Source organism: Epinephelus lanceolatus, chromosome 2 (assembly GCF_041903045.1).
Source record: "Epinephelus lanceolatus isolate andai-2023 chromosome 2, ASM4190304v1, whole genome shotgun sequence".
NCBI classification, from domain to species: domain Eukaryota; kingdom Metazoa; phylum Chordata; class Actinopteri; order Perciformes; family Serranidae; genus Epinephelus; species Epinephelus lanceolatus.
Window position 1 is genome coordinate 36,877,570 of NC_135735.1, and position 18,559 is coordinate 36,896,128.

General features: G+C 42.9%; 1 protein-coding gene across 2 annotated transcripts in view; it reads right to left on the reverse strand.

The window, feature by feature from the left end:
- The window catches only part of fto (FTO alpha-ketoglutarate dependent dioxygenase), a 134,799-nt gene that overhangs the window by 95,281 nt on the left and 20,959 nt on the right, over window positions 1–18,559 (reverse strand). For both annotated transcript variants that reach the window (XR_013487996.1, XM_033630239.2), the window contains exons 2-6: window positions 13,078–13,155; window positions 11,434–12,469; window positions 8,510–8,635; window positions 3,653–3,732; window positions 2,600–2,743 (exon numbers count right to left, since the gene is read on the reverse strand). Coding sequence is in view for 1 of the 2 variants with exons in the window: in XM_033630239.2 (XP_033486130.1) it covers window positions 2,600–2,743; window positions 3,653–3,732; window positions 8,510–8,635; window positions 11,434–12,469; window positions 13,078–13,155 (1,464 nt within the window). In the remaining variant the exon portion in view is untranslated. The remainder of the gene's footprint in view (window positions 1–2,599; window positions 2,744–3,652; window positions 3,733–8,509; window positions 8,636–11,433; window positions 12,470–13,077; window positions 13,156–18,559) is intronic.

Below are 18,559 nucleotides of genomic sequence, written 5' to 3' on the forward strand. Positions count from 1 at the left end.
AACATTTTATCCCTTGTGATCTTCACAGACATTAAAAAACTCAATAAATAAACCATTAAAATGAACAGTAAAAATGTCTCACGCGAATTAAAAACAGGGTACAAGGGTAATAAAACTGGACAAACAAGTACAAACTACATACCGCACAGATCTGCTGGCAAAAATGTGTTGTGAGAGGTGATTTATAAGATTACAATGATATTGCCAGCATAGAGCCCTAAGGAAAGGTGTTTCAAAGCCAAGCAAAGACCTCAGAGCCTTGGGAGACATTTTGGCCTGAAAACAGGACATTGGAAGGTCATACACACCTGCTTCCACACAGTTTACTTTCTGCCAGAACATGCGGGAAAACCTTGTCCCTCCCTTCAATATTTACTGTGGAGGGGGGACCAGCATCATTAGAGGGGGTCCCTCAGGGCACTCTGTCACACACCCACCTGGGAAGTGACACAGTGGCTTTAAATGAGACAAGACGTTTGCATCTGGGATTAGCATTTCAAAGCCAAACATGCACACTGGGGCCGTGTGGCGATGCTATGTTAGACTATCCCCTCGCCACCTAAGACAGGAGGAAAGATTAAAAAGAGACGGTGAGAGGGGCCGCGCTTAACAAACAGGTGGGAACTTCAGTTTTCTTCATTTCTGTCTCTGTCTCCCATCAACCCCTACTTCAACTCGACATCCCGCCCCATCCCCGAACACTCATACTCAGATGGCAGACGCTCTGCTTCATCATCATCAGACCCGCCCACATCTTCTGACAAGTGTCAACCTCCACTCCCCCCCTCCCGTTGCACCACATTGCACAATACATCCATGGCACGTCAAGCCAGTGCTAGTTTGCTGTTTAGCACTTTTTAAGAAAAGGCCCATAAGGTGCTGCTCAGGTCAGGCTGCCTGCGCGTCTCAGGCTTGTTCGCTCCTTGGTCGTCCATGTCAAACACGACCTGCGCAATATGCACCCGCCAAGCGCCAAAATGGGCCGCCATCATAAATAACTCCACCAACAATACATCATTTAAGTGGGTGTTCTGCTCTCGTGGGCAACTGCAAACAAATGGCCACATCTATCATTGTGAGTGCCAGGTAGGGTAGGGTTGAGCCCCCGAGAACACCCCCCCTCACTTAAACATTCACACATACATACAGGCACACCGGCTCTTTTATAAATAGCATCCTGTTTTCCTAAATAAACCTGCTTTGCCCTCCTAGTGGGGGCCTATGCTTGGTAATCCTGTGGCGTTATGCGGCAAACTAGCAGGTGGTGCTAGCTCAACTAGCACGGCGCTCCTCCTGACACAGACAGCCCCTATTGTTTGGCAGTGCTGAATAATTAATATTGTCTACAACCTTTAAACAACCTTACGTCAGACTCATCTGTCATGGCATCCCGCTGAGGGGCCTGGGTGCTAGCGTCGGCTAGGATGTGCGCTTTGAGCCCAGGGGTGTAAAGGGGGAGAGGTGAAGTGCTATATTAACTGTTGGCCCGCGGCAAGCTAGCACAAGGGGGCTGGTGGCTCCGCAGGCGGCCCCTCGCGTTCTTCTTTTTTGACCTCGCTCTGTCCCTCAATACCCCAAGCCAGCATCACTCCTTGTGTGTGAAAAGGGGTTAGCGAGGGGAGCGGGGCATGACTTCATCTTTAGATAACATATGGAGAGGCTATTGCCTCACGATCCATCACAGGCCAGGACAAATGAGAACAACCTGGATTTCATATTGGAGGCTTTTCCCTGAGTAGAAACAAGCAGGTAAGACGGCAGAATGCTGGCAGGCTCCCATTCTGCCGTTTACTGAGTTTTAACCTCCCACAATGCAGAGGAAATGGAGAGGGCATATCAAACTGGGATTAAATAGTATCCTGTATGTTTCTGCAGATCAATCCCTTTGACTATATTTTATCATAATGTATCACAGTAACAATTACCAAAATGTTGTCAATGTATTTGTTGAAATGCTGAATTGTTTGGACTAGTAAAATCACAAATATAATCCAGAGGGTATGTGTTCAATACCTGTAGTGTGCTTTATGCATATACTGTACATGGAGATTTTTTTTGATACTCATCCATATTACTCAAATGCCAGAATTCCATAACAGTTTTCTAATATCTTATGTAATCCTGTCCTGATGATACCCCGTGATATTTGCAGATGGTTGTGAGACATCTTTAACCTCCTTGGAGTACCAGATGGTCGAGAATTCAGGCAGGTTCACGATCACAGAAAAACTTATTAAAAACTTTCAAAGACTGGCATGCTATTGTCTAAACTTTATTGGCACATGTTCTGTTGTCCAATCTGGCAAACCTCAATCATCTGGTACTCCAAGCAGGCCAAAATAAATTTCAAATATTTCCAAATGCTGTGCGATTCGGGCCTGCTGCATAAGCAGTAATAAGGGCAACAACAGGTTTCTACAAGTTAAAAATTAACACCTACACGGACTCACCCGTGCCAATACAAATAAATGTTAACAGTAATGCACAAACACGTGAAATCATGTGAAAAACCACCGACAAATGTGTGTGCAATCATGCAAAACAGATACATATACAAACGTGCGTGCACATGCATGTGAGCACACACCATGTCCCCCACCTCATTGTGAATCTCCTCACAGTGCTGTAGCGTTGTCGGCAGCAGGGCCAGCAGGCTGTGGGAGCCTGTCTCTGGGTCAGTGTGCAGGTTGGACAGGGCCTCTTGACACCGCGACTGGATGTAGGTCAGGGTCCCACTGGAACACTGGTAGGGGGAGGACAGACCCAGTGTTAAACACACGGCTGCCATGCAGGGTTTAACTAAGCCTTGTGAATAAAAAGACAACCGAAAACTTAAAGGGAACTACGTTCATTTTAGAATTTCTACATGTTATTCCTCTGGGCTAAGACAGTCCAAAAATATAAGTAAACATGATCAACTCTACTAAATTCAAAAACTAGAGTGCTTAAACTCAAATTTGTGATGTCATAGGGTATTAAATCTGGAGCTGCTCCATAGACAATGAATTGGGAAAGATGTTATAGATGACACTGAGAGCACCCAGGGGAACCTGCTGGGTATATGGGTGCAATTTCTGTTTCACAACTGAGAACATTATACTAGAATTAAGCTCATTTGGGCATAGAAAGAAAACAAACATTCTGTGGGTTCACAAAATCAGGCTCCCATTCATTGTCAATGGAGCAGCTCCAGACTTTATACTTCATGACATCACAAGTTTGAGACTTTCTCTTCTGGTTTCTGGCTTCCAGAGAGAGTAGCTCATGTTCGCAAATGTTGATTGAAATTTACTATGCTGTGGAAACATTGAAAATCTTAATTTAGGTGGTGTTCCCCTTTAAATTTAATGCATTTTTAAAATATGTGCATTTGTTTAAATACATACTCTTTTTAATTCATTATACCTTATGTAAATGCCATTCATTTTATCTTTAAATGATGTCCGTAGATGATTAAAACAAACTTTATTTCCTTCTTTGAAGAGCTTTCGCACATTTGCATATTTCTTTCATTTTTTTATTACACTAATATAGCCTGTAAGTACCAGCAGCAGCCCTTACTGAAACCAAAGAGGACTGTTGGCACGCTACACAGCATTTTGACGATAACTTCTTAACACTGTCTTCCCTTTTAGGCCTGCTGGCTTCTCACCTCAGCCACTCTGTGCGTGGAGCTGAAGCGTGCGGTCTCTCCTGCTAGGACACAGTGCTGGTGGGTACTGTTCAGGTCATCTGGTGAATACAGGGAAGAGAAATTGATCAGAACATACTAACAATAATAATAATCACCAACAGTCATCAACAGAGCAGCGAAGAAAAGCAAACAAGAGAACAGACCAGAAGAGAATTAAAAAATACCATTTTAATTAAACATTGTAGAGCACAAAAACACAGCAGAAGAATAAGAGTTAATATTTCAGATTTTTGATCTTGTGTTTTTAATTAATTATAATAAATAATAAAAAAAAGAAGATCATGAAAAGAAAAGAACTGATTACAATAGAAAAACAGATGAGAAGCACGGCGTGCAGGAACATGACAACTAAATCATCTTGTACGCTCAGACAGATTGCGCCTGGTCCAGCACCGAATCAAATAGAATGAGCAGCATTGTACTATAATTTTAATTACCAAACAAAACCAGATCGCGCTCAATCTGTCAAGATGGAAGAGCCATACCAACAAACATTTGTCCAATATCACAGAAGCTTTACAAAGAGGCCTTACTGCTGTTTCCTGTGTATCCCTCCATGTGTTTCTTTGTGTGTATAGATGTTTCTCAGCTCTGCCATTATTTGCCTCATACCAATAATTAATTTAGCCATGACAGAGCTGTCATTCACAGCACATGTGCATATTTACACCCGCCTTGAGCAAGAGTACACTGGCTAATGCCTGTGATTTGAAAGTCAAACAGCCAAATGCTTTGGGAGGAAGATATTATTGTTTGGTGGGAGAGAAAAAAAGATGGTGACAAACAAAACAACTTGCCGGTGTTTTCTTCACCCTGATGAGATTGTGAGGGATTAGGTCTCTGGGCAGAATTACTCTGCGTCTTTAAAACTGTTTATATCCAATAACAAATTATCTCCATCAATCTGCTCTTTTCTTGGCGCGTCTGATGCGTCAGTGGGATCAGGAGGGAGTAGAGGCAAACTCGATAACTGTAATAAATATTTATCTTTCTTTCAACCCCTGCGCCTGCTGCCACTTGTCCTCCTTTTCCAGGAAGCAGGCTTTTAAATATATTGGGTCAACTCTTTTCTCCAGTCCCCCTGTGCATTGGGAGCTGGAAATCTGATTATTGAACAGGCCCGGTGTCAAGACTTGCATTGTTCTTTTTTAACCACTGAAATTCCATTTGGGTGGAAATGATGGTGATTCAATTTGCCTCCAGCAGCTCAGACATTAGCAGTTCAAAAGGGCCAGCCGGCGACAAATGGTGCTGAAAAGACATTATGGTGTCCCTGGTTATACAACGTTGTAGTTTTCTTTTAATACCACAAAACTATCTATCATATGGTGTATGTCACTAAAACACTGGTACAATATATCTGAACACATGGTTTAGTGGCGGCTGCCCCGTCGGTGTGTGTATATATGTGTGTGTTTGAAACAGGGGGGGGGGGGGGGGGGGGGGGGGGGCGTGTCCTTCCTCCAATAAGCAGAGAGGACTGTTTGTGTTTTTGTGCATGCGAGCCGTGCAAATTTATAGGTGCGTGCATATGTCCGTGCATTGTGCCAAGTATTTAATTCAGGTAGGCCCGACAAAGCGACAGACAGCCAAGGACTGTGCGAGCTGCTATCGTTGTGCAGCAGTTGGCCTCTCAAGGGCGTACTCACCAAGTGGAGCATAAATCCCCACTGATCCGCGACAGTCAAGTCCCATTAGAATGGTCTGCACAACAGCCCATCACTCTATTATCATGGCTGGCCTGAAACTGACTGTTCTATTGTAAATCTTATCCAGCTAAAGGAGGTCGGCTTCAAGCCCTGTCAAGCTGAATATTAGGTACAGACATTGTTGCTCTCAGATGAAAACACAGCAGCTTCAAAGAGTCAACTTCAGGAATTCATTAAAACCTTTCTATTCCTTCCTTGTAAAAATAAAAAGGTACAGATTGACAAACACTTTAACACAATGTAGATACAACAGATGGGTAATCTAATATTCAGTGAGACTGATATGTGTTAGATGATGTTCTTATAAACACAAATACAGTTAAAGATTGCTCAAGTGAAGCAGCTTCCTGTGTAACATGTTGGAATTTACAAATGTCCTGATCCTAACTAAAGTACTAACTCACTAAACAGCCATTTCTCACCTGCTGCCGTCATGCTGAATAATTCAGAGCGCAGTCTCTTATATCTTTGCATTTGTATGCAGCATCTGATGTTGGAAACTTTGATAGGAACCAGGTACTGTACCTATACAGCATCTGGACAGTCCATGCTTTTGTTCGCCTATGATACAGTATGTCCACGCTAGATAAAAATGTAAAGCAGTTGTCTTTTTGCATTGGTTCAGGTTCTGCCTTTGTTCACATATCAGGCCATACCTGGGAGACAGTGAGTTAACTTGTGGAGGCAAACACATGGAAAAATAAACTATTGTGCTAGTCAATGAAATATGAGATAGTGTTGCATACATTAACACTATTAGATACAAATTTCTCCTTGCTAACCAAAACCTCGAATGAATATGAAAACTTAATTGGCCATGATGTGGAAATTTTCCTTTAGTTTCATCAAAAAAAAAAAAACATACATGAAAACGTGCATTCACCATAGCACAGCCCATAAAAACATATTTATGACAACCTCTTGAGTAAATGTACATTTTGTGGTTGTAGGATCTGGGGCTAAAATGACTCAAATGCAACATCAAAAGAAACACAATAAATCTACAAGTATAGCGTATCTCCTCCTTTAATGTGTCTGATATAGGCCTGGGGATCGTGTCAGTTACTTCCCCTTTGACTCCCAACTCTGCTCTCAGCCTACAGCTGCTGTAAATCTGAGCTGTGTATTTATGATTCTGACATTTACGCAGAGTGCACAGGTAGGGGTTCAGTGTCTTCATACAAAACACTGACAGCACATGTGATTGTGTTTTAGATGAATACATGTATCTGCTGTAAGAGGGATCAAAACAGTAATCTTTTAATCACAGGAAAGTCTCTCTAATCACTAGATCAAACAAATATATTATCACATGTGTAGATAGCTATGAGCGCCTCAATAATAAAATATAGAAAATAATATTATTAATTTTGATTCTTATTTCATTTAAGTAATTTATTTTATTTCATTTTTATTAATTTATTTGTATTTATTTAATCTAAATTTAATGTATATCTTTTATTATTAATAATTATTATAAAATATTCATTTACTATATTGATGTCTTGTGTAATAATGGGTCAAGTTATGCTGTTAGAAATGTAAAGGCTGGCAGATGGCAAAAAGTGGTCTGGGACGTAGTGTATATCAGAGCAGGGACATGTCTGTCTATACCCACCAAGGGCCAACAGTGAAGAGTTAGAAAGAGTGCACTAAAAGGGAATAAGTCAGTCTGAGTTTGAAGAAAAAAGCAAACAATAAATTAGGCTAACCTTTGTTATGTAAATATGCTCTGAATAAAAGATGATAAAGGTATATAACTATTAGCTTGATGCGCCAGATGGTTTGTTACACAGAACTAACTGAGAAGCCGTCATTGGAAACTGTTTGGAAAAAGGGTAGGCACTTTAAAAATATACTTACGGTAGCAGATGATTGGATGAACAATCTGTCTATTATGGCCTAACCTAAACTGATCAGATCAATGAACCATATGAGCGGTAACATCATTTCAATCGAGAGATACCGTCTGTGACATTCTTTGCTCTTCTTAAGTATTACTCTCAAGTTCTGATATAACTGATGCAATTGCAGCATCTACACTACCCTCTGTACGAACCATCATTGTTATTTTGAACAGTCACCACAGCCATAGCTACCGGTAGCTCCTCACAGGATGCTGATTGGTGGTTCAGACACAAACACCTTACTTAACTGCTGACAAGATGGATTTTCATGTGATCTTATGATCCCATGATTCTCATGAGATCTCATGATGCCGTGAGAATCCAGCTGCCATGCACAGTAACATAACTGTGAGTTTCTTGATAAATATCATGGATGAATATGGTGTTCAGGCTCTACTATTATTCTCTATCAGTTAAAATATCTATTCACTTTATCTTTAGCTTACAAATGACATCAATCAATCACTGATTTAAAAAAAAAAATGTAATTCAATGAGCAACTGAAGGGAAGACTGACTCAAGATTGTCCTGCATGTGTATCCATACACACTTATCAAAGCAGAGTGCCTTTTAAAAAATGATAAATCCCCATATTCATCCAAACCAGGGGCTCTGACTTCTTGTACACCTGAACACAAGCTTCTGCTGTGATGTGGATAAATGTCCTCACAGTCAGAAAATATGAAAAAGCTTGGAAGGGCCCACGGGGCCGAAAAGAGGAGGGTGGATTTGTCTGCTGCAGCCAAAAGCATTAAGCTGTGATTTACACCCCTGTGGCTCGCTGTATGTCCTCTCCATAGAGACACAGTCAGCACTGGGTCACAGGACTTCAAAAAATAACATTTGGTTTTCTTAACCTCTCTAATGCACACAATTTCATGGAACTTAAAAGTGCTGTGTTCAGGCCAAGTCACCCCACACACACCCCACCCCACACACACAGACACACCTCAGCTCCACTTCTCCTGCAGGGAGGGTTAGAAGAAGAGAATAGAGCGTGAGAGTGAAGTGCATCCTGCTGGCACGGGTCATTTGGGACAAAGTACAAGAAACACTAAAACACAGAGTAATAAAAGTGTTCCTTCATCCAAAGTCAGACATGGTGGTGAATGTGGCTGAGTTGTGTGAGCAATGTGTTTACATGTGTGCATGTCTGCGTGTGTGTATGTGTGTGTGTGTTTATACAGAAGATTTAGTACCTCTCATGTAATAGCAGTCTCCAGACTCCAGTGGCAGCATCAGGCCAGGTGTGTGGATGTCCCAGGCTACCTTGAGCCCAATCCTCCAGCATGCCTTCTCACCACTGCCTCCCTCACTGCTCTCACCTGTCAGTCATACACAGCCCAACTCACTGTAACATTTGCATTTTACATTTATATTCACATTTCAGGCTTTTGGTTTGACAGTTTCACCCAGCGTGACTTAAACTGAGTGTAAAAGTGCAATGTGCTTAAATTCCTCACATTTCCATGGAAAAGCATGAGGTTTATCACGACATAAACACAGCTATTTAACACATTATTATTGGGTAATGCAACCTAACACATTATAACACTGCCTAAGATGTAGCGGAAATAAATAAATAAAATAAAATAGAAAGGAGAGTGGTGATAAAATCCATCACAACCAAACAATGGGTGTAAGATGTAAGCCTTTGTCTCAAGGAAGTAAGAATCACTTAGCAGCAGAGCAAAGATGATATGTTGCTGTGATCATATTGGCTGTTAGCACAGGATCTTTATGCCATCATTATGCTGTGCAAGAGGAAATAGTTGGATAAAAGCCTCTGATGTTGTTTCGTAAGTGTGTGAGAGTGTGTTATTGGACAGCAGGTATCCTATGATATTCCTGTTTCTGAACCCATTCACTGTAACCACCTCCCCTGTTCTTCTCTCTCCTTCCATTCTTACACGGCATACTAAGAAAACAAGATTTGGCTTGGCTAGCCAACACCCTTCAGCAAAATCAATACTAAAGTCTTTCTGGGCCTCTCTGCCCCACAGCTGCCTTTTCCTTTGCTCAGCACGGATAAATAGTAACTTAATTTCCAGCCATTGTGCTCTGAGAGCCAGCTAATGACAGCACTCCCTAAGGCCTCTGGAATGGTGGAATATCATCTCCCGTGCCGGAAAACGTTCAGTCGTGGCAGATTCCTTTGGATCAGCGCAGCTGGGAAAAACACTCAGAACACTTCTCCAGCCCAAGCAAAAAAACAAGGTGAGGCTGCTCGAGAGGAGAGGAAGAAAAAACTATCAAAGGAAGCAGGTGTTATCTAGTTTCTGTACATCTGAGATACCTAATGTGCTGCGTCTCTTTCTTCTCAGGGACAATGTAGGAAACGTGAACTTATTTTAAAACGTGCAACATTCCCCAAGGTAACAATTTCATTAGCGTGGTTCTGGGAGTCCTCAGAGCCAGCGACTGGGATATAGCTCCATCGCGCTCTGACCAGACCTGCCTCTCTAATGTCTGGAGCAGTGGGGTCATTCAGGACTAAAAGAGACACAGCTGCTAAGCACTGCAAGGTGTTATGCCATGGTGTTTGAAGCCCGTGTTCACAGGGTCAGAGTTGAAATGGCCTAGAACAAATCATTGAAACAGACCTCTGGAGCAGGTGTTTCTGGTTAGGAATCCCCAATGAAGAAAGCCCAGCTGTAAAGTGGGCTGGGATGTCAGAGCAGTTGGCATTTCACCTGTTTGATACTGTAAAATTACAGTTTCAAGACACAGATGCTGTGTGGGTGGAGAGCTTCCACCATTAACAGTATGGTACATGTGCTGCATGTTTGCTGAACTACAGCTCCACCTTCATCTCCCTCTGCAACACATTCTGTTCTCCTTTCAGCCTTTGGAAAGTGCAATGAATGAAAGTAAATACTTAGGGGAACATTTGTTTAAAATACACTCACTTGGTTCGATGATAAAGGGTTAATGCAAAAAGTAATCCATAAAGCCTCATTAAAGGTATACTATGCAGGGATTGTAGGTTACTGTTTGTAAAGAGCACTGATGACAAAGTCAAATTGAAAGCAATCCCCAGATTCACTCCACTTGGCGTTTCGCCTCTATATATTTGTGCTGTGTCTGCAATTTTCATAGCTTCCTCTTGGATGCATGCTGCTTTTTATAAAAGATCCAAACCTCACCTGCGCGCTGTGCCAAGGTACATCCTGACCACAGCAAAATATAAAGAACATAAGAAAATACAGGCAGAGGCCAGAGTCTCTGCAGATTAAGACACCACCACACTTTTGTAGCAAGTCATCGAGTCAGCAAGTGATGATTGATTCATTTTGTTTGATTCTATACTTTGTTTTTCGGAAAACCCTGCACAGTATACCTTTTATCATTGGTGCTATGAGTATTATTTTGACAATAAAAATGGGGAAGTATTTTGCATTGTACTATATACTATGTAAACTTTTTTTTAATTCAAACATACAAATTACAAGGAACAATATCAAAATGGAGGTGCAGCCTGCATGTGCTCTAGAAAGCAAAATCCCACTCTCGCTGAGATCCTCTATCACCTCGATCAGAGAGCACTATCAGCTCTTGAAAGAGTGCACATTCCATAATTAGGAGACATCGTATTACCCATACAGTACAGTCTAGGAACACTTATCAAAGCAGGGCTCATTATTCCATATCAGATAATTGCACATCGATCATTTCTTGGGGAAATGATTTAGATGAGATGCGGCGTGTGTGATAAGGCCTGTTTGTTAGACTGCGCCATTGAGCGCATGCTAAGAGCTCAGACCCAAATGTCTGTGATCTCCCAACGCACGGTCGGCGATAAGGCTGTCAGCAGCAAGCCAGTGATGACATTTGATAATGCCCTGACACTATCACGGAGATGGATCTGATGGTTGCCTCACCAGAGGCCATGTCTACAGCTGCTACAGCACTGCTGTAGGGCCATAATACACAAGGTTAGCTGTATCTGATCCACCATAAAGCAACTGAGATAAGTTGATGGGATACTGAAGTGAAAGAGGAAAAGGAATCTTAATTTCAGAAACAACGCGCCAAAGACATGCATGACATACTTCGGAATTTAGTGTTAAATCTACGTGTTCTGTAATTGTGACAAATAAGCCTTGTTAGTTTTGACCCTTACCTTTGTCATCGTGACAGCTATAGCTGTAAACAGCTACTGGCGTATGAGTGATGAGGTTCTCATCGTGGTGCCACCCTACCGCCATTTTCCCCATGCCATAGTAAGGCTCCTCTTTGAGCTGGCTCATAGCTGCCGGGTCCATGTAGTTGAGTAAGGTGACATTGAACTTGACCGGACCGGTGCATACCGGCGGAGGACTTGGCTGAGAACAGCCCTGCCCGCTTGCCTGTTCCTCCCTGTCCTCAATGTGGTAATCTGATAAGCTGTGCTTGAGTTGGGCCAAAGGTTTCTCCTGGGCCCCTAGTCCCACTGGTTTAGTCTCTGTGCTTGTGACGGCCTTAGGCGCCCAGCCGGGGTATTTTCCTTCACTGTGCTCGGACCCTGCTGCGACACCCATTTCACTGGGCTTGACCTGGGAGGACTCTCCCTCCTCACTGCTGTGTTTGGACCCAGTCTCCCATTCTCCTTCTTGTTTTGACCCAGAACAGCCTTCTTCACTGTGTTTCGACTCAATGTCCCACTCCTCACTGTGCTTGGACTCCGTGTCCCCTTCCTCGCTTTGTCGGGACTCAGAGTCCCCTCCTTCACTGTTCTTGGAGTCTTCACTGTGTTTAGACCCTGTGTCCCCTTCTTCACCCTGTTTGGCCTCTGCCTCCCCCTTCACACATTGTGTTAGTCTGTCTCCTTCCTTCAGCTGAGACACATCGGAGCAGAAGAAGGTGTTAAGCTCACACAATGCCTTGCAAGCAGCCCTCAAGTCAGGGTCACAACAGTTTTGTCCCTTGACCTCAACGTCCTCACTGTGCCAGGGGATAGCAAAGAGCCGTGTATCCAGATAGCGGTAGGTGTGGCCCGGCTCACCCAGCAGAGCCCGCGAAACGGCGGTGAAAACATCTCGGTCACGGACGCGAACCAAATCCCTCAAGAGGCAGCCCTTCCTTCTGAGGGTGAGCAGAGCTGCCTGCACCCGGCCATGGAGCTCCCCAGGCAGTGAGCAGGATCTCCTCAGAACCAGGCCGGAGTAACTGGAGTCCCACTTGGAAACACAAAGACATTCTTATCATGACGATCATGGCATACAAAAACATAAACAAAACTGAATTACAATCTTATTTGTCAAACATGTTTCTGTCTCAGATCTTGAGCAAATTATTACACAGTGCAGGGTTGTAGCAAAAGATTACAGTCAGAGCATGTGAGCCATGTGGAGTGCTGAGAATTTCTGCTCCTTGCTCACAGAGCTATTCATTCCCTTTGCTCCCCGACTCAAAGCCTCTCCAGGCCACTCTGCTAAATTTTGCTCCTTCAAGAACTTTGTCACTCCATTGTCGAGTTTGCAGCACCCAATTTTTGACAGAAAATAGTGTGTATGTGCAATACACAGATGCATGGTATGTTTAATAGTGTAAGCATTACCAGAGCAAAACTGGAGGAGGATGAAGCCGTAAATAAGGCGACACTCCAACTTTTTAATAAATCTGCTCTGCGCTCCATCAAAATTGACAACTTGCGCTCCCCACTCGCTCATGCTCTGCTCATGCTCAGCAGACATTCTCCAGTTAGAGTAGGAAAAAGGCTGCTGTAGGCCCTTTAAAGTAAAGGGCTAGGCATCAGTAGCATTATCTAAAAGTGTGGCTGGCTCACCAGTTGCTGATAGCCCCGATCTGAAGGTCCCAGAAAGGGGATCTTCTGGTCTCCCAACTCCTGCAGTAGCTTCCGCCGCTGTGGAGGACAACAAAGAGACTGATAAGTAGCTGCAGGAACCTTCTGCATGTAGGCCTACTTATTGTACATTTTTTACATACTTACTTTGGTGTCCAAGTTATCAATAACCTCTATTCAAAAAAGTTAGTGCATAACTTTGGGGGAATTTGGGTACAGATGGGTGCAGATTGACTGAGGCAATGGAAACTACCACCTTCTAACACCGAACTGCCGTGATTTGGCACAGAATTACAAAAGGGACCAACAAGAAAAACTGTTAAACGAAAATGAAATCATGAAACACTGAAATGTCAGGTATTTTGGGGATCTAATTAATAAATGATGCTCCCAAAGCAGGCTGAGATAGCACTGGAACCTGGTCATTTTCATTGACGTCTCACATTTTTATGATTTTGTGAAGGCTGCCGCGGGGTTCCTCACAACCTTATAAAAGATGCCCTGTGCCATACGGAGCTCCCCCAATAAAAACGTCAACCTGGTGGAGGGATCAAAGTACTTTTCATTGGGACGCATTCCATTCGGACCTGTAAATCCAATGGCAACTGGCATAAAAACTATATGCCCAAATAAATTTCACAACTATTTCCCCACCCTGCCTCCCGTATGTGCTTGTGCGAAGCCATGTGTACGCGGAGGCGTTGTATCTGTGTGTGCATGTGGGTTCAGAACCCCATATTCATTCAGGTGCACACACACACACAGACACACACAGCCTCTGCATGGTGTCTCAGCAGCAGGAGAAGGAGAAATGTCACCGACATGCCACTGTCTTTTTACATCTTTAAAAGTTTTGCATGAATGGCCCGTGCATCGGTTGTGATAGTTTTAGGAGAACCCACCCTGTATATATTTCCGAGACATTTACAACAAGCGTCTCACATTTCTTCTGTCCTAATAATGCCAAAGACCTCATGTGGCACACTACAGGGAATATGGGAACCGGCTGCCAAAACATGTCCTGACTTTTAGAGTGAAATAAAATGTCCTGTTAATAACATTAAAGTGCAGGTATAAAAAAAGATGTGTGTCCTGACTCGAAAGGGGCTCTGGATCAAAAAAAGGGCAAGTGGTGAAAGTATGTGCATTAAAGACGGGAGGGAGGAAAACAGATCCCAATAACGGAGGCGGAAGAAATGGGAGGGCATCAGATCAGAAAGCAGTTTGGTGAATTTACCTTCAGGGCTGAATCTCTACCTTAGGCTAAACAACACAACACCTGCTGAAAGTTTTCTTAAAGGATGCACATGAGTGTACAGGCCTTCCAAGTTATTCTGGAACAAACAAAAACAGACTTGCAGACAGTTGGAATCTAAAAAACAAAACAACATGCACTATTCATGGCCAGACTGCATTCAAAGGATGTTGGAAGAAATTGACAACCTGACACACATTCATTGGTGTCAAATTCTAACTCATGACAGAAGCTCAAGATATCAAGGTGAGACTCTGGGCTAGAGTTGTATGTGTATATGTCTGTGTGTATCTGAGTGTGTTTTTATCTGTGTGCTGCTGTGAGCCTGTGCAGATCCATATTCTGGCATCCGTTGACTGTAGGTGTGCGCATGTGTGCACATAAGTAAGATCCTTACAGTCTGCTTTAGTCACAGTGCGCAAACCACTACTGTGTACACAAGCCCGAAAGTGTGCCTTCATACTGTATGCGTGTGTGTGTGTTTAAGGCTCCTATAGATACACACACAAACATGCCCATGCTAAAAAACGCGCAGCCAGGATAGCGTGCATGATGCCTCAATGCCAATCGCACACAGCCAGGGCTGTCACACACATGTCAAATACATCAAGCTGCTCAGAAATTCCACAGAAAAAAGGAAAGACAAGAAGTTACCGGAGCCCTCTGAAGCAGATGGACTCTCTCAGTATCAGAGGACCGCTGTGTCTGTCTTCCTGTCTCTGTGTCTGCACCTGATTCTAGAAGGAAAACCGTGAGGCGCATAAAAAAAAAAAGATCTGCGTTTCCACTCAGACCCACGAAACGAGATTACCAATCCCATAATAACGCGGATGCTTCACGGTAGCCGCGCCAACCGTCTGCGCTAAGTGATATATCTGATGCTTTTTTTTTCTTTTTTTAATCTCTCTCTTCCTTGATGGGATTATTCCCTCAGCCGGACTGTTTATCACAGAAAAACATATTAGGTAGAATAGAACTCAATTGGTTTGCTTTGATCTTGGCCTATGAGAGATATCAAACTGTGTACCATATATTTATTAATTTCATTTATTTCCCATCTGTGACACTTCAACGGACACTTTCTTCAAAGCGTTCTTTGCAGAGTAGATTAATGTCCAGTGCTTAGCATCAATAGCTCAAAAGAGCCAGATAACTCCGCCGCTGCGGGGATAAAAACACTTCCAGTCTAACTTGTGTCTGCCCCAGAGGGTGCATTGGAACGTACTGGATGTGATATGACTGCTGGAGAAGGACACATGAGTCCCACTGGACTTGTCTAGATTTAGCTGATGTATCATAAACTGTAGATAAAAGCTACAATGTAGAGTAAGCCCTGAAGATGGCTTGATAAGTAAGTGTCATCCCTTGTGAAAGCACTTCCTGTGCTTTCCAGTACACACTTTTTGGTTAGCCATGTTTAGTGCAGAAATCCATCGCAGCAGACATCTATATTTTCTTCCTATGGTAAGCAAGAGGTATTTCCTTCAAGACCTCCAACCAAATGAGGGCAGCACTTTCTCTGTCGATGCAGGTGCCACAGATTGCAGACAGACAGAAAACTCTGGATCTCAAACAGGCCTTGTGCAGCCCTCAGGGATGACGTGATGAGAGATAGCTGTGTAATAGAGCTCCTTGTTGAAACAGCAAGCCATTGGTACTTGTGTGACACCCATTTCAGATCTGGTTCTCTTCTGCAAAAGTGATGGTGAATCAACAGTTTTGACAAGTCGACTGTAAAACGTCGGACTCAAACAGACGGACTACCCGTGTACATCAAAGGTGTTTCCGCCCCGGTCCATTTGGCACCGGATCGCAGAATGTCGGGAGCTTGTGTGAAGCGACACAGGGCGTAGGGGAGGGTAGGGAGTGCCCATCGCACCAGAACATTTGTGTTTGCATGTGTGATGCATAGAAAGAAAAAAAGGCTGCAGGACCTTTGAGTTCAGCTTTGAACATAGAAGTCAACTGAGGAAAAACGTACACGAGGGGAGCAATTTTGAATCAAAAACCCCAAGGCTCTTCAGCCAGTCTCAGTCAGGTTTGTTCCTTAAAGGTCTCTATAGTTCGAGGTCTACCTCATCCTCAGGGTATGCCACTAACTTGAACTTTGGTGAGATAACACAACACCTTGGTGCCACCTCACACAAATACCTACACAAGCACACACATACACGACCACACATACAGAGAGAAGGTCCACTTTTGTCGCAGTGTTTCTTGCTGCAGTTTTATCACTCAAAACTTTTTTTTAGAATATAAATCTTAAAATACATGTCCATCCTACCTAAGACACAAAATGAAAAAATAGTAGCGCCAGTGCTACAATGACCTTATTCAACTATTTTTACCATACCACGCTAAAAAAAACATTCAGAGTAAATATTAACCGTTTCTCACCTCTAACATTTGGTTTACAGCTACTTGTGGCATTCATTTATCTTAGGAACACCAACTAGAAGTTTGGTGACACAATATGATGGCGGGCAGGCTGGTCAATAGCTAACTAGAATGTGTGGGAGTTGACCTCAGAGCAGGGACGTTGGTAATGTGTAACCCCATGTCTCCGCACTGCTCAGGACCAGTTCATGAATATGAATTAGACTGTGGGAATCAGAGGTCAATCAGGAGGATGTCGCCAGAAACATCCAGTGTTCATTTTGTTAACGAAAGCTACAATATCACTAAATCTGTTCATCAACAACCTTTTTTCCATGACTAAGACCTGGCAATGACGACACAGCACTGACGTCATTAAACACTAACTGTGACTATATCAACATGCAATATTGCTGACAGAAGACAAGAGACTAAATGGTAATTAATAAAATAAAAACTTAGGCTACCTAAAACATATTTATTTTCATTGACAAATAAAGGAGATACAATACTTTAGACTGTTAATTTTTTCAGTGCAGCAGTTCCGCTTCTGGTGCTGTGCGTCAAACCTAAGTTGAAATTAATAATGTCAGTATGATTGTTTTGGCTAGACTAGACTGACTGAAATATTCAATGTAATCTGATGACTAAAAAGACTAAAATGATAACATTTTAATTGACTGAAATTTGTTATGGTTTTCTTTGATTAAGATAAAAGCCCGGACACGCCAAAAGAGCTTGCGGCAGCGAAGGTCGACTGTTGCAATGCCTCATGTCACCTGTGTCTCGGCCAAAAAGTTGCACTTGAACACACTGCAACAACTAGAGCCAATGGTCAACTAGCACATACATGTGGCAGCAGGTGGCGGTAGTCTGTATTCGTCATTCATTGCAGGAAGTCAGAAGATCATGATCGACAGGATGGATTCAAGACGCTAGTTAGCCAGTTAGCACCAGAGTTGGGTATAACGCACTTTGATTACTTTTTGCAGTAACGAGTAACGAGATCAGTTACTTCCGTTACTTTTAGAACGCTGGTCCTTCAGCTCCGAAACAGCAACGGCTGTCGTTTGGTTCTAATAACGGAGATAACGTTAAACCTATCAGTCTGAAAGAAGCCACGGAGCTTGTGGCTCGCTACATGGTCGGAGAAATGCTGCCGTTGTTTATGGTGGAGTCTAAATAGGTGGAGTAGGACTCACTGACAGACATATTTCAGACTCAGGACTTGCATTATGCCTGGTACACACTACGCTCGTACTCACCAATTATCCCCGGTCGTCTTTCATGGCGTGTGTGATGTCATCGGGTTATTCTTGTCCTATTTTTATTACTTTCACTATTATTTGAGTCATTGTGTCTGTTCATGTGCCAGCCGACATGTTGTTGTAGTCACCTAAAAGCGTCAGCAGATGGCAGGAGCTACATTTGAAGCGCCATACGTAAGCTGTCAAGCTACTGTATCTTCCACAGGAAGTTCTGACAAATGTTTCAGAATAAAAGTCTATTTAGAAAATGGAGGGATTCTCTCAGCCGAGGTTATAAGGGGCTTTTAATTTGAAACAAGTGTTGAGTTTGAAATGACGGTGCGATATGTTAACTTTATAAAGACAACAGAGCGGATAAAAAGTAAATATATAAACACACAGAGGGATTAATAAATAACGGACCATCTATAATGTAGTTTGTTTCAAATGAAGCTGGGAGCCTCTGCAGTTGTGGTGATTAAAAGCCCCTCCGCTATTTGTTAATGTTATTACTTTATGTCCGACCGTGAGGATGTACCATTGTTTGCTAGCTTGATGCTAATGACAGTAACGTTAACTCAGCGGA